The 27,903-nt window shown below is 41.6% G+C and overlaps 1 protein-coding gene across 2 annotated transcripts in view; it reads right to left on the bottom strand.

The window, feature by feature from the left end:
* Positions 1 to 242: 242 nt before the first annotated feature.
* The window catches only part of EIF4E (eukaryotic translation initiation factor 4E), a 44,493-nt gene continuing 16,832 nt past the window's right edge, over positions 243 to 27,903 (bottom strand). For both annotated transcript variants that reach the window (XM_024212840.2, XM_024212839.2), the window contains exons 3-7: positions 23,159 to 23,254; positions 16,528 to 16,591; positions 14,514 to 14,627; positions 7,912 to 8,051; positions 243 to 1,483 (exon numbers count right to left, since the gene is read on the bottom strand). In XM_024212840.2, coding sequence (XP_024068608.1) covers positions 1,369 to 1,483; positions 7,912 to 8,051; positions 14,514 to 14,627; positions 16,528 to 16,591; positions 23,159 to 23,254 — 529 coding nt within the window. In that variant the 3' untranslated portion in view covers positions 243 to 1,368. The remainder of the gene's footprint in view (positions 1,484 to 7,911; positions 8,052 to 14,513; positions 14,628 to 16,527; positions 16,592 to 23,158; positions 23,255 to 27,903) is intronic.

Below are 27,903 nucleotides of genomic sequence, written 5' to 3'. Positions count from 1 at the left end.
TGGAGAATACTACCATCCTTTGGTAATGTGCTCTGAGATCTACTGATGAAAAGTGCTATACCAGAGGTAGGTATGTTGCTGTAGCTGCCACCTGAATCCAGATGGCTTTTGCCCTGCGTCCCTTGCAACTTTTCCCTTGAATTCTGTGTACGCTGACCAAGAAGCTGCACAACACACTATGATCAGTTAGACTGACCATTTTAAGAAAAACAATAGCCAAATCAGTGTAATTCCATTTGGAAGATGGTGCTATCTATTAAATTTATTAAATTTTTTTAATAACCATAGTAATAAACTATAGTTCCAGATTAGTCTCTCTTGGAAGACACACTACAATTGAAGCCACAGTAGAGACTGCCTTGTCACAAGTACAAATATTTGCTGTAAAGATGGAGGAAATAAAAGGACAAATCTAGTTGTCTAAAAGACAATTAACTGTACACATTTTATTTACAGTTTTGTACACTGTCTTAATATGAATGGGACTGCTTGTCTACTTGAGCCATTTTTAACCAAAGAATATAACCTAAGTAATACAAAGTGTTAAAATACAGCATAAGATACAAAACCAGACATACTATTTCTAGTAAGGAATGTAAATTATGGTGTTACATTTAAAAAAAATCCACAATTATGTTTAGGAAATCACACAAACATAGATCACTGATTTGACTGAAATGCATAAGTCTGTAGCAAAGCTTTGATGTTACAAAAAACAAAAAGTTACCAAAGAATGCACAAAATTAATGTTTATTCCACCTTTGTCATATTCCCAGATCCTTTACCAATGTTACATGAGCAAGAACAACTGAAATCAGAGTATCACTAATGTTATCAATTAGGGAAACAAATAAATTAAGTCTAGCAGCCATCAGCATAGGTTACAGCAAAGACAATGCTGTATTAAGAAAATTGCTAGAAAATTCTATGCACCATACTTTTTTTTCCAAACCAGCAAAATATGTTACTGCATACAATGCAAATATAAAACAGAAGTAAATTTTTCTGTAAGGTATAGAGATGCCTTTTCTTTTCTGAATATTGTGGATAAACAAATGTTTTTGTAATAGTAATGTCCTACTAAGCTATTACAGAGTGGGCCAGGAAAACCTTTATGGATTCTGGGGGTAATGTGTACTGAAATCCTTTGATTGAATAATGGTTACTTCAGCCAAAATAGAAAAAAAAAAATTGAACACAGAAGTACAAGACAAAGGCGAATGAGACTTCTCACAAATCTTAGCAACATTTAGATGGAAATCAAATTTAAACGCAGTCCACTCTGCTTTTGAAGAGGCTTTGGTTCAGCTCCCAAATCTCGATTGCTTGACGCAGTCTCCTATGAAAGAATACGCAGAAGGTGTCTTCTTAAACAACAAACCTATTTTTAGTGGTGGAGCCGCTCTTAGTAGCTGTGTCTGCATGGGACTGATAGCCAAGCACTATCTTTGGAGGAAGTCCTAATCTTTCCTTGTATACTCTCCTGAAGAAACAAAAAACACCAAAAGTTTTTAAGTAACACTCTTTAGAAAGGTATAGTATATCAAGTTATTTCCTTTCAGACCTGCTGACATCTTAATGCACAAAGACAAATTTCTATTTAGAAAACAATTCTGCTTAAATATTTCTGTATGTATGTATACTTTTTAAAACAATATCCTGTTTTTGTACAAAGTTCAACTGCTCCTGCTACTTCTATTTCTCATTTCAAGTCTAAATTATATAATTTATTGCAGAGATAAGTTATCTTCGCCAGGATAAGGAGGACTTGGAAAAATAAGCAGCAGGCCCAGATACATTTCAGAGATCAAAGATCCACCCTATCATGCTGATATACTGGCAAAAATATACATAAACAGTTTTTTTTAAAGTTTAAGATTTCCATGAAGCATGTATCAGAATCTCTGTTACTAGTTTCAGAATGGGTAGAATATTTGATTTGATATCATCTGAAATTGATTAAAATATTGAACAAAATGTGATCAAAAGCTCAAGAAATAAATTGTATCAACTTAGTCACTGCCACAGGAACTTCATGTATTTTCCTTTGAACAGGTTTTCTAAAAGCTATAATGTTATGGCAAAACTAGTCAATGAGCCCACTGACAACAGTTTTGGGGGCACAAGGGAAGACATTGATCCTAGAACTTTGGTTCAGTTCTAGCTAAGAGGGACAACTACTACCTAAATACACTCTCCTAAACATTCCTTGACAGGAAGTATCCAATTCAAAAACTAACTGCCTTTAACTTGTGAGATCTGACCAGATCATAGAACAAAGTGATAGAACTGCAGGCTATTATTAGAAACTATATGAAATTCTATTGGTACAAATTGCAACTTCAACTGATATTTAGAGTAAGTGATTAATGGAATATAACTAGCCAATTTTATTCTGACTTCTTTAAACTTGAGAGTTAAATACATTTTCAGTGGCAGCAATGGCAGCAGTATGTTAGACTGTTACTGGATGGGAAATACAGGCAATATAAATGAAGTCACGTAAAATCATTGGGGTACTTTGTGCCATCTTCACTGCTACCTTGTGGCTAGTTTTCCATTTTGGTGATCTTAAACATTTTTAAATTTAACTTAGGCCCTGTCTACCCTGGCAAGTTTCTGTGCAGTAAAGCAGCTTTCTGCATTGTAACTTCCGAGGTGTACACACTGCGAAGCAACTTAGTGCGCAGAAACTGCGCAGTTGCAGCACTGCTAAAAAAAACAAAACAAACCACCCTGACAAGAGGCATACAGCACCATGGTGCCATTGTAGACACCCTTGTCGATTACAACACTGCGACTAGCCTCCGGGAGGTGTCCCACACTGCCTGTTCTTGCCTCTCATCGTCAGTTTGACCTCTACTGCCCTGCCCTCAGGTGACCAACCGTCATCCCCACCCTATAAATTCCTTTGGAATTTTGAAAGTCCACTTCCTGTTTGCTTGGTGATGCATGCAGTGGTTTCAGCACATCTTTCCAGGTGGACATCCCTGCTCCACACACCAGGCGATCCCCCACCTGGAGCAATGCCAAGCTGCTGGACCTCCTCAGCATTTGGGAAGAGGAGGCGGTCCAGTCCCAGCTGCGCTCCAGCTGTAGGAATTATGCCGCCTACAGACAGATTTCATGATGCATGACAGAAAGGGGCCATGACCGGGACACACTGCAGTGCAGGGTCAAAGTGAAGGTGCTGTGGAACGCCTACCACAAGGCACGGGAAGCAAACAAGCAGCCGATTCTACGAAGTGCGGGACGCGATACTTGGTGGTGACCCCACCTCCACTGTGAAGGCCACAGTCGAGAGTGAACCGAGCCAGGAGGAGGAAATTTTGGACGAGGATGTGGAGGGGGACCCAGAAGCAGAGGATGACTCGGAGGTCAGAGATGCATACAGCCAGGAGGTCTTTTCTACCCCGGAGGAGGCTAGCCAGTCACAGCTGTCGGATCTTGGCGAAGCGCAAACAGGAGTGGAGGCCCCTGGTAAGTGGATTTGATTTTGGAAATTGCTGAAGCGAGTTGTTGGGGGCAGTAGGGTTGCAGAAAGCAGGCTTGTGTCTGTATGATGCACGTACCACCACATGCCTAGTCTGAGCGGCGGAACAGGCTGTTGATTGACTCCCTCACTTCACAGGAATCTCCCTCAGAGATTTCCAGGAAACTCATGGAGATTCTGGGCAATCCTCTGCTGCAAGTTCTTTGGCGGAGGTGCTTTGTTTCTTGCCCCATTAACTGTAACTTTCCCGAGCCACTCTGCCATCACTGGGTGTGCGGGGGCATTGCTGCACACAGGTGAGCCGCATAGGGGCCAGGGCGGAAGCCGCAGGCTTGGAGAAGACCCTCCCTTGATTCCCTGCTCACCCTCAGCCACGAGCTATCTTCCATAATGAACACAGCCTGAGGAAAATATGGGGACAGGAATGATTACCAGCCCCCTCTGCCACAGTGCTGGCTCTCCCCAGTGTACCATAGGGTCCGGGAACACCGATTTACCCTGCCTCTGCGCTACTCACCATTTTGGCGGTCTTGTGACTCATGTGTGCTTGCCTGGGGTCAGCCAGTTAGTGGCAGGTGTGAGTGTACTGGCTGTGTTTTAAATCACTTAATCAGTGTTCTGTGTGTTGCAAACAATACTGTTTCTGTAAAATGCTGAGTTTTAGCTTCACAGAGTTGACCTTGGGAATCCAGCCTCCCTCTTTGTTATCGCCAGCTGAACAGCTGTGCAGAATTAGAAAGCGGCCAAGAAGAACCAAGGAGGACTTTCTGCTTGATGTTATGATGCACTCTGTGGCTGAAAAACAGGAACTGAAGGAGTGGCAGGACAGCGAGAAGAGGGACCGAAAGGAGAACGCGGCACGCCAGAATGAAGCCACGGAGCAGCTCTTAAACTTTATGGAGCGCCAGGCGATACTAGCACTGCAAACTGATCAGCTCCACGCCTGCCCTCCCCTGCAGCCGCTGTCGCAAAACTCTTTCCCATGTGCCCCCAGACACCGCCAACACACACTTATCAACCTCCTGGCTCCAGTCTGTACCCAGGGCATTCCACTCCTCCCCCGTCACAGTCCAAAACTGCGGACTCCCACTACCACTGCACTCAACACTCATCCCTCAGCAGTTTGGCCCTGCTGAAGTACAGTGCTCGCTGCACTGTACTCCAAAAGGAGAAGGTTGACATTATCCCTGGACATACACAAATCTTTAACCGTCCCGAGACCCCACCTCCTCCTGGGACCTTCCCTTCCCCCAACCCCTTCAGTGCTGATGTGTTTTTTTTGTTTGACTCTCTTCTCCGGTTGTTGGTTTTTAATAAAAGAATTGTGTTGGTTTGAAAGCAATCTTTATTCTATTAATTGAAAGCAAACAGAGCCTTGCAAAGCAACAATTATCTTAAACCTTCATATTGCATCGTCTGCACCAATCACAATCACTAGCATTACAAGCACTCAGTAATGACTCCTGAGCATCGCAACAAATATTAGTGGTTTTCAGCTTCAAATTGCTGCCTCAAGGCATCCCTGATCCTTATGGTCCCACGCTGCGCCCCTCTAATAGCCCTTGTCTCTGGCTGTTCAAATTCAGCCTCCAAGAGTGGAGCATCAGCGGTCCATCCCTGAGTGAAGCTTTCACCCTTCCCTTCACAAATATGGAGCATACACGCAGCTATAAGCATAGGAATATTGTCAACAGCCAGGTCCAGCTTCCCATAGAGGCAGCGCCAGCGGGCTTTTGGCCGTTTAAAAGCACACTCAACAGTCATTCTGCACTTGTTTAGCCTGTTGCTGAACCGCTCCTTGCTGCTGTCAAGGTGCCCAGTGTATGGCTTCATAAGCCACAGCATTAAGGAGTAGGCGGGGTCTCCCAGGATCACAATGGGCATTTCGATTTCCCTAGGGTGATCTTCTGGTCCGGAAATAAAGTCCCTGCTTGCAGCTTCCTGAACAGGCCAGTGTTCTGAAAGATGCGTGCATCATGCACCTTTCTGGACCAGCCTGTGTTAATGTCTGTGAAATGCCCACGGTGATTTGTGCAAAGCCATCCACAATGTCACACACACATTGCCCAGAGTCACGGTCTTTCCGAGCAGGGTGCAATTAATGGCCCTTCACACTTCCGTCAACACGAGTCCAATGGTTGACTTTCCCACTCCGAACTGGTTAGCGACCAATAGGTAGCAGTCTGGAGTAGCCAGCTTCCACAACGCAATCGCCACGTGCTTCTCCAACAGCAGAGCAGCTCTCATTCTCATGTCCTTGCGCCGCAGGGCTGGGGCGAGCTCATCACACAGTCCCATGAATGTGGCTTTCCTCATGCGAAAGTTCTGCAGCCAGTGCTCGTTATCCCAGACGTGCATGACGATGTGATCTCACCACTCAGTGCTTGTTTCCCGATCCCAAAAGCGGCGTTCCACTGTGGTCAGCACCTCCATGAATGCCACAAGCAAACTCGTGTTGTAGATAGTATGCGTGGTGAGATCAATTTGGCACTCCTCTTGCCTTCATAGTTTAAGGAATAACTCCACTGCCACTTGTGACATGTTAGTCAGAGCGAGCAGCATAGCGGTCAACAGTTCGGGATCCATTCCTGCAACCTGAAGAGGCAGAGCATGCAGTACATAAACCGTTGAAAGATGGCGCCAAATGTGGACAGAAGCACAGGGATTGCTGGGATGCGAAGCGATGCATCACGGGGCAGTGGGACAGGACCCAGGATGCCCCATGGCCCCCTCCGCCGTGGCAGAAGAGGAAAAGATGCTCTGTGGGATAGCTGCCCAGAGTGCACTGCTCCGAATACTGCTGCAAGTGCCGCAAGTGTGAACACGCTATTGTGCAGGCAGCTGACAGTGTGAAGACACAACAGTGATTTCCCTTCAGTGCTCTGAGGCGCTGTAACTGTCAGTGCTGTAACTCTGCTAGTGTAGACATACCCTTAGTGTTTGTTAATACCATTCTGATGCATACTTGGGATGGTGTCCTGGAGTACCAAAACATCTGCACCAAAGTTCAGTAACTCACTGTGTCTATCACTGAAGACTTGCCCCCAACATTAAATGAAAGAGATGGCATAGTAGTGAAGTGACTGCTACATGCAAGGCAGATCTCACTGGACTTAATATGGTAAACTGTTCTGCTGGTCACAGAACAGGCAGTCAGAATGCAAAACTGAACGTAAGTCAACATGCAACCATGCACTATTTGTAGTTATAAAAATCTAGCCGAGAAAAAAAAATGCTTGTCCATCAAGGCAACAAACGTAGACCACGGAAATATTCAAGTAGCCTCATTTATTTTGACTTCAACAACAAAAGAGTCAGTTCTGTTATTCTAAGATCATCACTCCATTTGAATTTTCTTGAGTCCACTAAAGAAAAAAAAAAAAAAAAAAAAAAAGAGTATCTAACCAGGCTGGAAAGATATGCAATTTCCTTTTCTGGAAATACCGCAATTAGTTTTCTTTCAGAAGAGAAGACAATTTTAATCACGTCTAGTTTTTTTTAAGCTGACCAGTAATAAAAACAATTTGTACTTTAAATTTAAACTGCAAGAAGCTATAAGAATTCCACCAATATTTGCTAATAAGATGAGGCAACATTCAGCACATTACCTAAAAGTCAACGCTTTGAGCTCCAGGATATTTATTCCTGCCATGATTTTAGCTCTCAGCCTGCTGTTATGTCCCTTGCCCAGAATGATGCAAGGTAGATGACATTACTGAAACACACAGCTAGTTTTCTCTTTTGAGGTTATGTAAAAGGGTGAGAGGATGAGAAAGCAGCTTTAAAGTAATAGAATATATGCAGTTTTTCAGAGTGTGTTTTTTAAAAAAAAGCACACACCCCCACCAGACGTAATCAGATATGTTTATACTTGTTTTATTGAAAGTGACCCTTAAGACACCCGCTTCAGGATAGGCTTAACTCCATGCTCTGTGATGGCCAGGACATCATCAGCCTAGTGCATGCTGGTGTATTGCAGTGGAGCTTGAGTTAGCTAGCTACAATGCCCCACTCAGAAGAGCCAATGAAGCTTTCACCATGGATCTGCTTCCCATTTATTCATGTTTTATTTCCAAAAGGTACAAGGAGGGACACTCAAGTAGTTCAGACAACCTACTGTAGGTCTATCCAAATCCATGCAAGATTCAGTCTGTAAGTGCACGTGACAATGTGTGCATAACTTATTTTGTACTTTTTTTTTTTTAAACTTAAGACATATTGATCAGTAGGCCATACTACAGAAGAATTTACTGTTCCCCCAAAATACATTTTCCAGACTGTACCCACTGATCTCAAAATGAAGATCAGCATTAGCATGATATCTCTGACTGAATTACCCAAATTTAAAAGGTATTTAGTATTAAAGAATACGGTCATGTGTATCAAGTCTAAGGCACTGAATAGCAAACATAACTTACCCTATATGCGTAACAGCATCCTTGTTTTCACATTCAGTTGTCCATATTGCTATTTTATCGCCCTTAGCTCTAACATTAACAACAGCTCCACATACATCATCGCTGTAGTCATCAAAGGACTCTCCGATAAGGCACAGCAGCTACAAAATAAAGACCAACTATTAAAGGGAGGTAAACAACCTGAAATAAAATTGTGTTTTATAGTGGAATCTTCCATTTTTATAAAGCAGTTTTATATTAGACATTATTGTATTAAATTTTTGGTGTACTGAAAACCTCTTACACATGGAGACAAACCATTTTCATTCTGAATGATCAAAACACTAAATATTAATGTCTAAATTTATGTTAAAATTAGAATAAGAAAGGTTTAGTTGCATAGCAGTGGAGTTCCCTTATTTCTTTTTAGGTGGGATGTTTTGTTTGAGGTTTTCCATCTATCTACAGGCTTCATAGCTGAAACCTTTATAGTACAATCTCTTTCATTAAAAGATGTTCTCTCCTCTGCCAAGCCCTCCACACATGCCACAGTCATGCCCTCCATCTCCTCCCAAATCTCCAGAACTGTTTCTCTACATAGCCTGTCATTTTGAAATTCCCATCATCCTCCCAAATGCTCTTTCTGCTTCTTCTCTATAGATCTTTTCAGGTATTTGGAGGATCCCTTTTGCGCCACGTAGCCCCACCAACTATACATTTTAGAAGTGTTTTGGCTGAGGATTCATGTGCGGTTGCGACGGAAATATGCAACATATATTCTTTCCCCAGGGGCTGAGTGCACCACCTTTGCTGCACACTCAGCTTCAATGCATGAGGAGCAATGGATCAAGCTTGGATCAAACTCCAAGGCACTGCAAACAGCTCACTGCGCCAACCCATGTTGTGACTGTACCCTGAAACACAAGTGCACATGATAATGCTCCCCGTGCACAATGTTTACACAAATGCAGGTACTGCACAGAGATGTTTACTTGCTATGATGGACCAACGTGGAGACCCTCAGAGTTGGAATGGAAAGGTTAAATCTCTTCTCTTGGCGTAGGAAGAGGAAGCTGATAGTAATGAATATAAAATCAGAAGCTAGGAATTGTAGAAAACTAATAAGAAGCAAAGGGACATAAGAAAAAAAATCTATGACCAGCAGAGTTAAGGACAATAAAGAGTTTTCTTTAGTACACTAGGAACAAAGAATCCGGACAATGGTATTGGTCCGTTACTAGATGGAAATGGTACAATTATCAATAATAATGTAGAAAAGGCAGAAGTGTTTAATATTTCTGTTCTGTATTGGGGGGGGGGTGAGGGGGGGAAGAGAGAACAGATGAAGTAACTTCATGATATGGTGATAATGCTTTCCACTAGGATCTCTGGAAGATGTTAAAACAGCTACTAAAATTAGACATTTTAAATCAGTAGGTCTGGATAATTTACATCCAATTTTAATTTTAAAATTACATCATTTTAAAAGAGCTGTGTGAGGAGTTCACTGGACCATTCATGTCAATTTTCTTGAAGTCCTGGAACACTGAGGAAGTTCTAGAAGACTGGACGAAAGCTAATGATGTACCAGTATTTAGAAAGAGTAAACAGGACAACCTGGGTAATGATACACCTGTCAGTCTGACACTGGTCCCAGGCAAGACAGTGGAGTGCCTGATACAGGACTCAATTAATAAAGAATTAAAACGAGGGTAATAAAATTAGTGGCAATCAACATGGGTTTATGGAAAACAGATCCTGTCAAAATAACTTGATTTTTTTTGGGGGAGGGGGGGGGGAGAAAATTACAAGTTCAATTGATAAAAGGTAATTGTGTTTATGTAATATGCTTAGACTCCTTTGAGGCATTTTACTTGGTACTGGCACAACATTTTGATTAAAACTAGAATGATATAAAATTAACATGGCACACATTAAATGGATTAAAAGCTGGCTAACTGATAGGTCTCAAAATGAAATTGTATACAGGGAATCATCATCATCAAGCGGGTGTTTCTAGTGGAGCCCGCAGGGATCACTTCTTGGCCTACCGTAACATTTTTATGGATGACCTGGAAGAAAACAAAATCATCACTGAAAGTTTGTAAATAAAGATTTGGTGGGGAGCGATAAATAACTCAGAGGACAGGTCACTGATTTAGACTGATCTGGATTGTTTGGTAAGCTGGGCTCAAGCAAACAATATGAACTTTAATATTGCTAAATGTAAACGTGTACATCTAGGAACAAAAAAATAGGCCATACTTACAGGATGGAGGACTCTCTCTGAAACAGAGACATTGAAAAAGATTTGGTGGTCATGGTGGATAATCAACTAAACATGAGCTCTTAGTGAGATGCTATGGCCAAAAGGGATGAAGCTATCCTTGGATGTTTAAATATGAGAATGAAGTAAGAGTAGAGAGGTTATTTCACCTCTGTATTTGGCACTGAAGCAGCCACTGCTGGAATACTACATCCAGTTCTGCTGTAATTAAAAAAGGGCAATGAAAAATTGGAGAGAGTTCAGAGAAGAGCCACAAGAATGTTTAAAGGATTAGAAAACATGCTTTATAGTTACAGAATCAAGGAGCTCAATATATTTAGCTTAACAAAAAGAAGGTTAAGGGGTGACTTGGTTACAGACTAAGTACATACATGGGGAACAAATGTTTAATAATGGGCTCTTCAATCTAGCATAGAAAGGTATAACATGACCCAATGGCTGGAAGTTAAAGCTAGCCAAGTTCAGACTGGAAATAATGCATACATTTTTAACAGTGAGCATAATTAACTATTGAAACAATTTACCAATAGTCATGGTTATTCTCCTTCACTGAGAATTTTAAAATCAAGATTGGATGTTTTCCTGAAAGGTAAATTCTAGGAATTATTTTGGGGGAAGTTCTATGGCCTGTGTTATATTACACAATGGGCTGGAGAAGTTCATCTGTGCAGATGAATGCAGCCAATCAATGGAAGTTTGTTTGCTTCATTTGCATCTTAGACATTATGTACTGATCATTATCTTGAATAAAAAATTTCAAAATCATTTAAAAGTTTTAGACTTAAAAACACTGTTCAAAGCAGTGTGAGAACTAAACCAATTCTTAAAGATTAATTGGCAACTGCAAAGGAAATCTAATGGCCATAACGTGCTAGTAAATAAAACAAACATAACACCCCCCTCCCCCCACACACACACACATTTTATAGAAGCTGCACACAACTGCAAGGGGAACACATTATATTCACTTGAGTAGTGGAAGCTCTAAACTTTTAGGCTCATGCCACACAAAACATCCGAAGTATTATTTAACCAACAGCATGGTCTCTTAGTATTTGGCCATAAAATGCTACCAAGGACAGATAAGAGGTGACAAGTATACGATTTATAGACATGTTATTTCTATTAGACAAGGGAAAAAATTAAATGCTGCTGTATCTCTATCTTAAGTAAAATAGTTTGTAGTTATATTCCAAACTTGGCCAACCTAACAGAAGTTTGTGTAACATGTTGACAAATCAAGAGGACAGAAGGAAAAGGAAAGGGTTCTGATTTTGTTTTGATTGAACTAGTTGTGAAAAATTATTGAAACGATTAATGGAGCTGCTCCCTGATGTGTGACTGCATAATCACGCATCTATCTGCCTGTGTGGTTAGGACATGTGCAATAAGTTACAAGCAACTGAACAGTTCACTTTCCTAACCTTTGTTTTCATGTTGAAACAGAAAAGTTAAATATTTTGTATTTTCTGTTTATAAAATGTTTGAAAGCAATGCCATGTTTCTTGGATTTTTCATAATGTTTAGGTAGCAGAGAAGTAAACCAAGTGTAGTTTAGGTTGATCAGGATGATGTGATTACATTACATCGAGAAACAGTATACTACCTCCCTGTAGTTTTTAAACTATAACTCTTGGGACTTGAAAGTTCTTTTATGCAATATTTATTATGGCGTATGAGAAATAGCAATTAGCCTGAAAATACTCATCTTGTGACTCTGCAACTGTATTACGTCTTTGGGACACATCACAAGGCTCTTATGGTGCCCATGGATCTGATAGATGCAACACCCTCTCCACCACCACTTTGAGTTTCACTCAAAGTTGCATGTGAAATGGAGTATATGCACCAAAGCCAAGAAATCTGGACCTTGGCAAAAAATAATTGATTACCCCCTCTAAAGCCAAAGCTGGTCACCAGATCCCAGTGTAGAACAGTCCAGCAGAAGAGCTGGTATAACAATTCTTATGCAACCCCCTGCTTTGCTGCTGTTGTATAGGCAGGGCTCCCTTCTGCTCCATCTTATGCCAAGCAGCCATAGCATTCCTTGAGCCATAGGCAATCAGCATAATTTAGCCTTTAGATTGCCCTAAATTATACTAGGCACTGGTTCCTCACCAAATTGCATTGTGCTCTCCTCAGCTGTAGCAGAAAATATGGGCCAATATTGTATTTTCAATCACAAAATAATTCTGACATGTCACTTTGGTGTTGTATTAAGATTTACTGTTATATGATTGCTTATGCAGGGTGACAGTTTTGCAATGTACTAACCACAATTTAATACCAGGACATTCTGTCAAACATCTGACTCCACTAGATGCTGAAGAATCTATTCAGTTCTTAGGACAAAGTAAACTTTAGCCTTTTCCATGTGATACATTTTGTGAACATACATACATTATCCTACGATTTTCTAGGAGTATTTGGCAGCTACAGCTTTTTGCATTTAAGATTCTAAAATAGTCTACAAAACAACAGGAGAACCTGGAGAGAGGAAAATGGAATCTTGTGTAATGCACTAGACAATTGTACTAGCCCAGCACCGTTTTTGAACGCATAATATTCAGTATCCACTACATGAAATGAAAGAAGGTAAGTATAAAGGGATCTTATTGACAATGCTTACATCAATTCCACTGTATGTATGAACTATTCAGAAAATAAAACGTAAATAAAACAGATACTCTTAACAAACATAATGTTAGAGACAACATGCAAATAATTAAACTTCACCAGTAGCTGAAACGTATGACTAATACTCTACATCATTAGGATAAGAGGGCTAATCAGTTGTGTGCAGAATTACCTTTATCAGGGGCATTGAACAGACAACTACCAGTTGGCTTTTTAACAAACATTTGCAAGTCACCTTTAAACTAGGGCTGTCGATTAATTGCAGTTAACTCACACGATTAACTGTTAAACAATAAAATACCAATTGAATTTTATTAAATATTTTTTGGGGAGATGTTTTTCTACATTTTCAAATATATTGATTTCAATTACACAGTATACAAAGTTGACAGTGCTCACTTTATATTATTTTTCATTACAAATATTTGCACTGCAAAAATGGCAAACAAAAGAAATAGTATTTTTCAATTCACCTCATACAATACTGCAATCTCTTTAACGTGTAAGTGCAAATCACAAATGTAGATTTTTTTGGTTACATAACTGCACTCAAAAACAAAATAATGTAAAACTTTAGAGCCTACACGTCCATTCAGTCCTACTTCTTGTTCAGCCAATCGCTAAAACAAACAAGTTTGTTTACATTTACAGGAGATAATGCTGCCCACTTCTTATTTACAACATCATCTGAAAGTGAGAACAGGTGTTCGCATGGCACTTTTGTAGCTAGCACTGCAAGGTATCTACATGCCAGTTATGCTAAACATTCATATGCCCCTTTATGCTTCGGCCACCATTCCAGAGGACATGCTTCCATGTTGATGATGCTTGTTAAAAAATAATGCATTAATTAAATTTGTGACTGCACTCCTTGGAGGAGAATTGTATGTCTCCTACTCTGTTTTACACACATTATGCCACATATTTCATGTTATAGCAGTCTCGGATGATGACCCAGCACACGCTGCTCATTTTAAGAACACTTTCACTGCAGATTTGACAGAACACAAAGAAGATACCAATGTGAGATTTCTACAGAACGCCTGTTCTCACCTTTCAGGTGATATTGTAAACAAGAAGCAGGCAGCATTATCTCCTGCAAATGTGCACAAACTTGTTTGTCTGAGTGATTGGCTGAACAAGACGTAGCACTGAGTGGACCAGTAGGCTCTAAAGTTTTACATTGTTTTATTTTTGAATGCAGGTTTTTTGTACACAACTCTACATTTGTAAGTTTAAATTTCATGATAAAGAGATTGCACTATAGTACGCTCATTAGGTGAATTGAAAAATACTATTTCTTTTGTTTTTTTACAGTGCAAATATTTGTAATCAAAAGTGAAGTGAGAACTGTACACTTTGTATTCTGTGTTGTAACTGAAATCAGTACATTTGAAAATGTAGAAAATATCCAAAACTATTTAAATAAATAGCATTCTATTATTAACAGTGCTATTAATTTTTTTTAATAGCTTGACAGCCCTACTTTAAATGTAACATGTAGCCTAATATTTGTATGCTTGTCTTACTTCAAATGATATGTCTGAGCATCATTAGGGTACCTCGTGTTTCACGACAACCTATTTTTGTAAGGAAAAAGTCATGAAAGATTTTAGTACTGCCAAATAGAAAAGCCCTTTGTAGTTAGCTATTCAACGTAAGAATCTTAAGTTATAATATGAAATGTCATAGAGCTTACTGTCTCTAGCCAGAAGCGATCAAGATCATTTCGTCTCTGCTGTTTAGTTAGTGTAATTAGCCATCGTCCTCCTCGCTTATTTTTCTCATCTTCCCACATAGGTTCAATCCCATCCTACAAAACGTACAGTAAGACAGTAAATGGCAATATCTCATTTGTATTTTATTATACAACATAAAAGGGGAAGTAACATTTAAATTGCAACACAAGAACAGAATTTACAGTTTAAGAATAGTAATGATTTTTCCCCACAGAGTACCTTATTCTAGGGTAGGAACACTGAATACTAAGAGCAACACCAGTTTCATGCTAAATAGTAATGGAGAAATTTAGGAACTAAAAATGTAATATTTCTCAGACAGCTGAATTCTTATTTGTATAGCAAAGTCATGAATAAGTAACTTGAAGTCTGCTACAGAATGCTGTATGTAAACTGGTTCAAATACAGCCCAGGTGAGACATTTGTTTAGTCCTGTATGAAACTGGGCAACACAACCAGTAATTAAAACAAGGGGGTATGCCTACACTGCAAGCTAAAACCTGTGGCACTGAGTTTAAGATCCCGGTCAACTGACTACAGCTTGCGGGGGTGGGGGTGGGCTGCAGAGCTAAAAATAGCAGTATATATATTTGGGTTTGGGCTAGAGTCCAGACTCTGAAACCTGGCAAGGAAAGAGGCTACTGTGGCCAGCCCCCAGCCCAAGGAGGAACATGCACACAGTTATTTTTAGCCCCACAGTCCAAGTCTGGGTCAACTGACCCCCAAAATCTCAGACTTACTACCACAGCCTTTTCTTTTTACCAAGGACTCCTGAGTTATAGTCTTCAGTTTGACCACCAAGATTGTGTGATTTTGGCCAGGTTACTGAATCTTTGTGCTATGGTTTACTCAGGTGCGAAGTGGGAAAGTTGCTTACAGTCAAAGAGTGACTTAGTCAAAGTGGCATCATGGCACTCACTGTTTACTGCCTCAATGAATTCCAGAGCAAAATATGCAGGGTTTACAAATAATTTTTTTTAAACTGCTATCCTTTCAAAAAAAGTCAACCTATCATTTAAAAGGCAAACTGTGTTTTCTGATTCATGCATTGCCAGCAATGAAGGCTTTGCAATTGGAACTTACTTAACACTTGCTGCACTAGTCAGAAAAGAACCCAGCTCCCACTCTCAGTGCTGTTAACGTTGCAGTGTTTGATATATAAAAGAATATCTTTAATAGTAAGTTTTCAGAGAAGAGCTACAATTCAATATCTGTGCTTCACAGAACTTTGGATGAAAGTGGAAAGGCAGTTAATGATGTTAGGTCACTTTCCCACATTTGGCACTCTTATTGGTAGCCACAGAGAGATCAAACTACTTCATCGCCCTGAGAAGCAATTCCTCTAGGTCAAGATAGAAGGCCACTGGCAGGATTACCAGGGAAAGCTTATAAAGCTGTTGCCAGTGATGTGCCTGTTGCCAGCAAGCATGAAAACCTCTATAAAACTTGCTTTGTTTGATAACTTTCATAAACACTACGTTCACTTAAAATATGGGAAAGTTTTATTATGTATAAAGTACTAGTTAAACAGCCATGTGACCCCCTTTGTTGCATCCCAAAAACCACGTTATAAAGTAATGAATGGAAGATCTTTTGCACTATTAAAAACAACTTTGAAACTTGATCATATCAAGTACTTGGGCTCATATCTTGTAAAATTCTTACAATGCAGGCACAAACAAGATACAGGGTGATGAAAACCAATGCATCAGTAGGGTCATGGGACTGAATTTTCAAAGCAACTAGTGATTCTGAGTGCCCAACTTTAGTCATTTTAAAAGAGTCTGATTTTCAGAGGGCAGGTGCTCAGCACTTTCTGAAAGTTAGGCCCCTTTAACATATCTCCACCAGCTGGGCTCCCAATATCACTAGTCACTTAAAAATTTTTGATCATGGTATCTTCACTTAGTCAAGAAAACAGTTATATCAGATTGTGATTTACATCAATAATTTTAAAAAGCTTACTGGGCATACCTTAAAAAGTGAGTAGTCACAGCCAGGCATTAAATTACTAGAGAGCTGGATATGGTTGTATAAACTATTTGAAAACAAAGAAAAACACATAATTATAAGAAATACATTTAAAAAGTCCAGCAGCTTCTGAAGGTACAATATTGTTCTTGAAAGGCTTAAGAAAGCCGAATCCATACAGCTTGGAGTTTGACTGACAAAACATGCTTAAAACAAACTGAATGGTACATTAAAATCAAGTTATTAAAACTTTTCTGAAGCTACCCCAACTTCAGCAGTATAGAAACCCAATATAAAAATGCATATCAATTTATATTCTGATGTCAAACCAGTTTTTAGTAGAGATGTTACTTTATAAAGTACTGAGTTCTATCAAACAGGACAGAAACTGGTTTACATTCTCTCACTGGGATCCATGCTACCAACTATCATTTTTCAAAAATATTGCCATTTTCACCACCTAAACCCAAGTCTTGACTTAAGATAACGTGAGTTAATATTTCATACAAGTTTATCACATTAACATTCGGGACAACTCACTGAACAAAATTAATTTGTTTTGTGTATTGTAATAGAAAGATAAAGGCTTAGGCGGCTCTTCTATCCAGAAGATGTGTTTATATTCTACCTCATGAACATCTATTACATTACTCCAAGGGTGGAGACCTGTAGGCAGCATATTTGACAACCAAATAAGGATGAAAAAGAGACAAGCATGAAAGACTCAGAAGTGAAGTGTATACTGAGCCAAAAGGAAGTGCTCACCACCAAGCAATGCACAGGAAAAAACAAATTTTGAAAATGGAGTGGGGCGAGGGGCTTAATGCACAAAATTGGAGGAGTGTGAGGAGGAAAGGATGCTGTTGTAACAGATATTGCAATCACATGCAATATCTTTGGGGATCATAAATATATAAATCGTTTATGTATGACTGATTTACTCCATGGTGGGGAGTTACCACAGCTCCTATAGGAACTAAAAAGAGTGGGGAAGGGGAGGGGGAGGGGGTTATTCAGGCAAATCACTCTAGGCAAGTAACATACCCTGGAGTGGTTGGGCATATACTGATTCAAGCTGGGTTTTCCAGAGACTGAGAGACAAAGAAAGGGCTTTTGGTATAAAAGGATGAACTTAACTGACACAGGGTCCTTTTTCTGATCCAGCAAATGGACAGAACCTTCTGTCCAATGGGGGCCCCAATCCTTGCAGAAGGATTTGAAAGACTTTGGCTTACTAGGGCCCCATAACACTGACAGGTGACCTCTAGTCAGCTTTTAGCATACATGTATGAAAAATTGGCTGCTAACTTCTTGTAACTGTTGTTCTTCAAGATGTGTTGCTCATGTCCATTCCATTATAGGTGTGTGCACTCGCAATATGCACCGGTGCTGGAAGTTTTCACTCTGTGGTATCCACAGGGGACCAACTCTGGAGCCCTCTGGAGTGGTGCGCGTATGTACTGGTATAAGGGGCTCCACCAGCACCCCCCTCCCTCAGTTCCTTCTTGCCAGAACTCCAACAGAGGGGAAGGAGGGTGGGTCATGGAATGGACATGAGCCACATATCTCGAAGAGCAACCGTTATGAAAGGTTAGTAACCGTTTTTTCTTCTTCCAGTGCTTGCTCATGTCCATTCCACTGTAGGTGACTCCCAAGCAATACCTCCGGAAGCGAGTAGGAGTCCATGGACACGTTGATTGCAACACAGCTCTGCCAAAACCATCATCATCTCTGGCCTGCTGAGTGAGAGCATAATGCGTTGTGAACGTGTATACCGAAGACCATGTTACAGACCATGTTTCATTTAACTATTTTAGTTAAAAACAATTTTAACAAAAAAACCCCGATTTTAAAAAACTTGAATTTTAACTAAATTCAAAAATTCATATGCTTGTTTTGTTAAAATATTATGTTTGCTGTTGAAGAAAAAAAAATCCAGAATACATAGTTGTTGTTTTAGTTAAATAAAAATTTAAATGTCTGTCTGGGTGATGTTCTCCTCCCAATACAGCATGGCAAGAAAATCCTCCACATATTAATGATTAACCTGTTGAATTGGAGTTATTTATGAAGTCATTGGGAGGTGAACTATCTGCTTCAATTACCTTTGGTAAATGAAATAACCAAACAATCATTCATTTTCTGATATAGCTGTAAAACTAATCTGAAAAGTTTTCAAAATAAATCACTTTAAAGATGTATAGTGTGTACCTTCTAAAAATGAAACCTATATCTATCTCTGAGATGTGAAGAATATGTATTAAGGTCATAACAATTCAGAAGAATGCACTTTTATGTAGAAATCCATGATTAAAATCGAGTCTTCCTGACTAGTGATTTAAATCAATCGAGTCTTCCTGACTAGTGATTTAAATCATGATTTAAATCAAATCCACCCTGGTACATTAGGTCTCCTGACCAAGACAGGAGAAAAGCATCAGAAAGCGAGCCTTTGCAGAGACCTTGCAGAGAGCAGAACCGATGACACCTTCTGTTCTGTCTGGTGGTGAACAGGTCCATTTGGGGAGCTCCCCACTTCTGGAAGAGCATCTGGACCACCTCCAAATGGAGGGACCACTTGTGGTGAAAGAAGAACCTGCTAAGGTGATCCACTAGTTTGTTCCAGACACCAAGGAGATGCAAGGCTTCCAGGTGGATTGCATGCTGGATGCAGAAGTCCCACGGACGAAGGGCTTCCTGGGACAAAGCCGACAAATGAGCTCCCCCTTGCAAGCTGACATAGAACATGGAGGAACATGTTTTGTCAGTCAACACCTGCACCACCCAACTGGACAGGTGGGGAAGGAATACTGCGCAAGCCAGACGGATGGCTCTAAGCTCCCTGACGTTTATATGTAGCGCAAGCACCTCTCGCGACCATAACCCCTGCGTTTGCAGCATACCAAGATGTTGCAGTGCTTGGAGCGGAGTCCGATGGGGCTGGCTCCAAGGGCCGACTCCATAAGGAGCGCTCTAAGTCAAATGTCCCGCTCCTTTTTGGTTTGCGCCTTGAAATTCTTAAAAATGTGACACTTGTCGCTCATATGGGTTCCCCCCAAGCACTTCAGACTGTTTTGATGGGGATCACTGACTGGCATAGGGTTTTTTTGCAGCAGTAACAAGGCTTGAAGCCCAGGATCAGGGCATGCCCCATCCCTAGGCTAAATCCCGTAGGGGACTAGCTATTACCATCTTATGCACTAAGGGAACTAAAACTATACAAACTTTCTAAGAACTATATACACAAGAGATTCACAACTAGGCACAGTTGAGAAAGGTAAGCTTGCCGAGGCAAGGAAACATTCCAGCACTGTCACTGGTGGTAAGAAGGAACTGAGGGAGAGGAGCCGGCGGTGCCCCCTATACTGGTGCATACGTGTGCCACTCAAGAGGGCACCAGAGCTGGTCCCCGACGGATATCACGGATGGAAAAATTTCCAGCACTGGTGCATGTGGCAAGCACACACCCCTACAATGGAGTTGACATGAGCAAGCACTTGAAGAATTTTTATTGTTTTGAACATGTTTTCTCTGTAATGCTTTTACCTTAATAAAGGTGCTTGCTTAGAAAGAGCTGTGGGGTAACTTAACTGCTCGCAATACACTGTTCATAGCCCCTAGAGAAAGGAAGAAACACGCTGGCCTTTACACAGACTGGTTTGCTGAGGATATCACAGTGTAAGGCAGGCAGCTGTGTAGCCTTAAAACCCCTGGTTTGTATCCAGAGACAGGTGATGGTTGGAGATCTGACTGGGAACTCCTGAGTGCAGCTTGGGGGAGAAATCCCTGAAACTGTGACAGCTGTCTCCATATTCTCTACTGTTGGGACCAGTGCAGAGGTTAGAACAAGGAATGAAGACTTCACTAATTTGTGGTCCATGACTACCTATATTAGGTTCTGGTTCATCACCAGAAAGCACTGCTAGATTGCACTCTCCACCTGCTGCTTCAACTGGACCTTTATTTTAGTAGCTGCTCTCAAACTACCACTGAGTTTGAGCAGGTTCATACAGTGGATGAAGAGCGCAAAATATCTTTCAGTTTAATACCCTGTAATTCAGAGATGGGCAAACTATGGCCCGCGGGACCGTCCTGAGCTCCTGGCCTGGGAGGCTAGCCCCCAGCCCCTCCCCTGCTGTCCCCTCTCCCCTGCAGCCTCAGCTCGCTCGCTCCGCTGCTGGCACAATGCTCTGGGCGGTGGGGCTGTGAGGTCCCGGTCTGATCCAGTGCTCTGTGCTGCGTGGTGGCGGCGTGGCCTGGCTCCAGCGCCGCCAGCCACCGGTGCTCCAGGCAGCGCGGTAAGGGGGCAGGGAGCGGGGGGAGCGGGGGGAGGGGGTTGGATAAAGGACAGGGGAGTTCCGGGTGGTGGGCGGGGGGGGAACAGGGGGAGCAGTCAGGAAGGAGGAGGGGTGGATGGAGCGGCAAGGGGCAGGGGTTCCGGGGACAGGGAGAAGGGATGGTTGGATGGGGCAGGGGTCCCAGGCGGGCCGTCAGGAATGAGTGTAGGGGTTGGATGGGGCTGCGGCATGTGGATGGGGCAGGGGTCCCAGAGGGGCCGTTAGGAAACAGGGGAGGTTGGATGGGGCAGGAGTCCCGGGGGGGGGGGGGGGGGGGGCAGATAGGAGGGGGGGGTCGGGCAATGACTCCCTCCCCTAACCTGCCCTCCATACAATTTACGAAACCTGATGAGGCCCTCAGGCCAAACAGTTTGCCTGCCCCTGCTATAACTGATGCTGTAGCCAACTCTGACTGGAGCCATCCGGGTTAGTAAGTATTCTGCTAGTTCATGCAACCAGGTCTTGGTAACATGCATGCCCAAACTCATCCACGATCAACTTTATTAGCATAAAACCACACATTAACAGCACGAATCAGGACAAGGTTTATATCTGCCAAAAACTGCTTCCCCAGAAATGGCAAGACCAGTGGGATCGTTGTCTTTCCCTGCCCACCACAACAGTGCTGAGAAGCCAAAGCTCACACAACTGACCCACACACCTCATCCAAGATCTCCAAGTTTCAAGCATGTTCACTCAACTTGACAACCATCTTATGATGCACCTGCCAAAGCCGATTGCCTGAACAAACCCCAGAGTAGGCCACCTGCACACACTGATTTTTCCCACACTATCCACACAAAAACTCTCCTGTCCAACAATCATGTTATAACACAATCCCTCTAGCATCCCAGTAACTATTATTTCCACTTGTTATTCCCATGGGTGTCCCACACCAACATAAAGAACACCTTTTCCACCTCATGTTACCACTTTCCAGTTTTCTCAGCTCTCACATCCAGAGGGCAGACGCCAACAAAATCCTCAGTGACCTTGCTGCTCAGAAGGTGGAGAGTCAGTGTTTTAAAAAGGTTAAGCACCAATATGTCTTCCCTCCGTCAACCACATCCCACCTTCAAACACACATACTTTTTTCCTCCATTTTCCCAATGCACTGTCCCCATTTATATCACAATATGCAAGACACTTAAAGACAGCCTCTTTAATTTCAGTAAAAGCAACCCACAGGAACCAAAATCATTAAAGAGCTCATGCCTATGGCTCAGGTGCTGCTGTTAGTGGCCAGGCTCCAACAGACATGGGGGAGAAATGATTTTCCCTTCTACCCTCTTCTGAAATGCTCTGAAACTTCCTGTTTTGCTTAATTCCTATGGGACTCATAGTACCAATCATGTGACAGAATCTATATCCTTGGATGGCCAAGACAACTTCACAAGGGAGGTGAAGTGTGGCGCAGTGGGGAGGTTTTATTTGGTTTCCAAATGTCTGGTTTCCCCAGTATCTTTGAGATCTATGGTACTCTGCCCAGTATCTGTCTGTTATACAAATAAGAACTTTAATATATCTTCAATTCACCAATATCTCAGGCCCTCGAGAATACTGTACATACAACTTGCCTGGTTATTTCTACTCACTCTGCTTGATAAACAGGAAAGGTGTTTTCAAAACGTGCATAAGAAGGCCAAGATATTCAGAAGTGACTAGTGATTTTTGGGTGTCCAACCTGAGGCAGCTTAAAGGGGGCCTGTTTCTCAGAAAACAAACAAGCACCTGACCTCTGAAAAACTGGCCCCTCTAAGGTTCCTCAAGTTGGGCACCAAAAGTCACTAATAATTTCTGGCTAAAGTTTTCAGATACAGGATATTGTGCACAGGAAATTATTACACCAAAAGCAGAGTTCAGGCTTCAATTTAATTCTGCTTATGACCCTGAAAAAAATCTAGTCTAAAATCTAGTCTACGTGTAATAAGCCATGTTTGAACCTTCAGGCCTATATACATTGCAATATCAGACTGCAAGACAGAACAATCTGTTTATTATCAATACAATTACAATTCCATCCCATCCATGCAAGCAGTAAAATAATATTTGATGGATTTAAACCACCAAAAAACCCAAGACATAGTTTATATACAAGTTTGTTTTTTTGAAAAAGCTTCTCATTCTGAAGATTAAGACGTCCACCCCAAACAATTGAGACGAATTCCAATTTACACTCCAGAAACTAACATTTAGTTAGTAGCTAATGAGTACCTTTTTGCTAATACAGAGAGGAACGTCAAGCTACTTCCCCAATATTCCACAGGATTAGTATGTGGATTAAAAGTTTTACTTACGCCCAAAAATCTTCAACGGTATCAAACTTTGAGATCAGACGAAGGTTTGCTTGCCAGGTTTTGCTTTTGTCATTTTTGAAGAACCAGAGTGCCCACCTAAAGATAAAATGATGTACTGTACATTAAAAATAAGTCAGAAATGAAGAGATTTGAGTACACTTATTGGATAACAAGTACAGAGAAGATGAGACACTGCCACTGAGGTAACAGCATGAAACTCAGTACCAGTTCCTAGGTGGCAGGAGAAATTCAGAAGAGAAACAGGCTTGAATTCTAATTCTGGATCTTGGGAAAGTGACAGCCTGGGAGTCTCAACATGGGGTACGTCTATACTTACCTCCGGGTTCGGCGGTAAGCAATCGATCTATCGCATCTTGTATAGACGTGATAAATCGATCCCGGAAGTGCGCGCCGTCAACACCAGTACTCCTGCCCCGCGAGAGGAGTACGCGGAGTCGACGGGGGAGCCTGCCTGCCGCGTGTGGACCTTTGGTAAGTACCTTTAAGTTCGAACTAAGGTACTTCGACTTCAGCTACGTTATTCATGTAGCTGAAGTTGCGTATCTTAGTTCGAACTGGGGGGTTAGTGTGGACCAGCCCATAGAGAAGTGTTAGGAGGCCTAACCAATCATTTATGTGCAGCTATTTAAAATCCTTTTTGAAAGGTTTTATGTAAGTGATCAGTGTTACATTCATGACTGAATGACCATTTGCTTGAGCTTCACAACAAGGTTTTAGTTGTGCTTATAGGTAAACTGCAGCCTTGTACATCGAAGTGGACTCTTGGCTGTAATCTGGGAAAGACTGCTGACTGTTCATGTTAGGAGTACGCTATGTCAGTGGTTCCCGTACCACCTTCTTTTAAAACTGCCATGAAGTGATGGAATATCAAGGTCAGATATAGTTTGGGAACCTCTTCTCTATGTGATTAAAGTCCTTTGTCCCCTTCACCTAGGCATCTCTTTCAGATAGATTCTGATGAAAGATTAGAAGAAAGATTTCGTCTCAGCACACATGCCAAGAAGCACTTCCCCCATCATGTATATATTGGAATGATTAGAGATTAAAAATGAAGCTGACATTTAAACTTATTGATGACAACAAGCTTTAATGAGAAATCTTAAAGGTAATCTGTAAATATTTGCCTTATCTTATTGTACTTAACTTCTCATCGTTTGCTCAGATTAAAACTTAAAGGCACATTAATATGAAACATTTCATCACAGCTCTACTCTGGTGAGTGCAATCTCACAACCAGAAAGGAGCAACACTGGTGTCTAAGCAGGACACTATGGGAAGAAGAGATAACACTCTTCAGAGTGCAGCCTCTAGGGTTCATTTCAACACCCAGGAACTGCAGGGAAAAAAATTGCCATGGCTACAGGTCACAAAAAAGTCCGTATTCGGGAATATTTTCAAGAAATTCCTATATCTTTGGGTAAAAAACAAACACATGCCACATGTAAAAAGTGTAACAAGGAGAAGCAGTGCCCAGTTATCAGACAAACATGAAAAATGCTCCTCACAAGGCAATGACTTTGAACAGGATGTGGAGATGTCTGAAAAATCTGAATCAACTGGTTAGCAAACTTATTTCTGCACCATCCTTATGGACTTCCTACCATGTCTTACTATGCTAGGAAATGACAACTTAGATTGTCAAATTTGTGTTTTGGGTAGATTACTTATGAATTTCAAAATGTTTGTATTCAAAATACAATTGGTATGTTTGTTTTGAGAGTATTTATCAATTACATTTTTTTAGTTACTACTGGACTACTGAATTATTATTTTTTATTGCTCACTATAATCAAACACCATAGGTGAAGACTTCCGGTTTAAAAGTACATTTATGAATTTTAACATTAAAATGTTTTTCAAACTCACTAGTATATGACTAGAGATAAGGGTTTAAATAGATTTAGATAATCCTTATAATTTGTTAATTGCTTTGCCTATAAAACTGGGTTTAGAATAAATTATATAATTTAAACAGTGGTGCAAACAGCTGCAATAGGAGTAATCTCATTTACAACCTCATTTTTTCAAAGCAGTGCACTGAAAGACTGACTTTTTTACCATTTTGTTTCAGTGTCCAACTTAGACATAAGGAGTTATGAATGTCAATCTGCAACATCTACCACTTCATAGTCATATGCTGGTACCACCAGCAGTGCTGCAGCTAAATCTACGTCAGACAGTAAATTACCTGCATCAAAAAAGAGAAGCTCTTCAGCATCCAGTAAAACCATGGATGAGTTCATAATCAGGACCAGCCAATTCCAGCAAGACATCATAGATGAAAAAATTACTTGGTTCATTTATGCAACACATTCCCCCTCTCGTCTTGTTCAGAACACAAATTTCATTTACATGGTTCAATCATCATGACCAGTCTAGATTCCACCCAGCAGAACAGACATTGCTGGATACAAGGTTTGAGGAGGAAATTGAACAGTGTGCAAAAAACATTGATAGGAAATTTGTTAACTGAGTCTTGATTGGTGGAACAATGTACACAATGATCAAGTAGAGAGAGTCTGTGTCAACAGAAGTTGGAGTTGTCTATCTTACAGAACTAATTGATACATCAGGATATACCCATACAGCAGAATAGTTAAAAGTAGCAATAAAAGCTGTAACAAACTGAACAAAAATTCAAGCTTGACGCATGTAGCTATGTCACAGAAAATGCTACAAATGTAGCAAAGAAGAGACATTTGGAAGAAAATAATTAAGGGAATCTGAAACTTATATGGGTGCAGTGGTCATCTGATGCATCTTTTAGCCAAATACAACTCCAGGAATAAAGCAAAATGTTGAAATTGCAAAATATTTTGGTAATAACTGACAAAGCGGGAATTTTTTTGATACTATTTTTATGAATCCTATGTGTGTCTCAGGGCAGGCTAAAAGACAGGTTTGTGTGTGCCGCCTAACTGTCTGAGCAAAATGAAGGGTTCATTAAAAAGAACTGGCCTATGCCGATCCATATCAACTGAAAAAGACACTGGAAAGCCCAATCATCAGGACACTGACATCGAGCAACCAAAGAGCCGGGGGAAGGGGGGGGGAAAGGGAGGGAAGAGATGAGGATTTCCCCACCTCTCAGGAGGGAAGCTGAGGAGATACCCCATCACAAGAAGAAAGGACCGAGAAGTGAGGTGGGAGAATAAGAGTGAGCTCTCACCTGGGAACTGACTACGGTCAAGGAGACACAGAGCCTGAAAAATGGACTTCACTACAGCTTGGCTGGTGAACTGCTCTGAGCTGACCTCTATGCTTTAACCTTTATTTCTCTATTCTAACCTAAGGACTTCCAATACTATGTTCCAATTGACTAATAAACCATACTATTTTGAAAAAGCTTTTTGAGTGTCTTTGCAAATACTGGGTGAAGTCCAATAGTCCCTGAAGAGTGTACAAGTCTCTAAACAGGAGTCTATCTCAGTTAGACTGACTGAGCAGAGATCCTAGTTTGAAGCAGGAGTGCTGCAGCCCAGAGGTTCAATCTAAGGAGAGGGTGAGGCCATGTAGCCTATCATGAAAGGGAGACCAACTCCTTGGGGGTCAGGGACATAGAAGGGGTTCCTCCAAAAGGATGTTCCAAAGCTGGGCATATAGCACCAGTCCTGTAAACCGTGACAACCACTTCAATTTAGCTGCACTGCAGAGAGCAGGAGGAGCCAAACCAATTCTCCCCCAAGATGTATGATAGAAGTCAGTTGTTGAATGTTCTGGGCTATATTAAGAATTAGCTTATTCTTATAATTTGTGAAGAAAATCATGACAAAACAGATGGAACTATCACAGCTAAAGTATTCAACATCAGACTAGGAAGAAATTTAGAATCCATGCTGAATTTACTGAAAGCTATTTCCATACCCTGGGACAAACAGCAGAAAGATTGCTGCTGCATTGCTGATGCTGCTGAAATCTGCAAAGAACTTCAAGAGATGCTGAAGAAAGAAATACCTACCACAAAGTTAAACTTCAAGCAGTAAAGAAGCAGATGGATGAAGCACTTACTCTAAACATTTTCTTGCCAATATTCTCAATCCAATGAACCGGGGTAGATGCCTAACTGCTAAAGATGGTGCTGCTGTGATGTGGGCATCTAATAATCACCCAATCAATCATGCGATATGTTAGGGTTACCATTTGTCCAGATTCCCCCGGACATGTCCGGATTTTAGAGTTAAAAATAGCGTCTGGGGGGGATTTGTAAATGTCCGGACTTCTCCCCCCCCACCCCCCCGCAGAGCACGCGCTGCTGACAGGGCAGCCGGCCGGATGGTGCCACTTACATGGGGCTCCGACAGCCAGAGAGAGCCCCTCTTTCGCTTCCCCCTCCTCTCCCCTGCAGCTGAGAGCACTCCCTCCCTCCCTCCCTGCATTCGCAGATCACCAGCCGGCCGTTCGCACCGGCAGTCTGGAGCTCCTCCCCCTGCTCCTCCTCCCCCGCACGCTGGTCTGAGTGGCAGAGTAAGGGGGCCAGGGGGCCGGAGAAGGGGCAGGGAGGTTCTGGAGGGGGCAGTCAAGTGACGGGGCGGGGGGGGGGTCGAGCGTTCGGGGTGTGGATAAGCTTTTGGGCAGTCAGGGTACAGGTAGGGGATAGGAGACAAGGAACTGGGAGGCTTAGGTAGGGGGTGGGGTTCTGGAGGGCAGTTAGGAGCAGGGGTCCCAGGAGGGGGTAGTCAGGGGACAAGGAGCGGGGGGGCTGTCAGGGGACAAGGAGCGGGGGG

This window comes from Terrapene carolina, unplaced genomic scaffold, assembly GCF_002925995.2.
Source record: "Terrapene carolina triunguis isolate 2854851 unplaced genomic scaffold, T_m_triunguis-2.0 Scaffold436, whole genome shotgun sequence".
In the NCBI taxonomy this organism is placed as follows: domain Eukaryota; kingdom Metazoa; phylum Chordata; order Testudines; family Emydidae; genus Terrapene; species Terrapene triunguis.
This window is presented reverse-complemented; position numbering and strand designations above follow the sequence as displayed.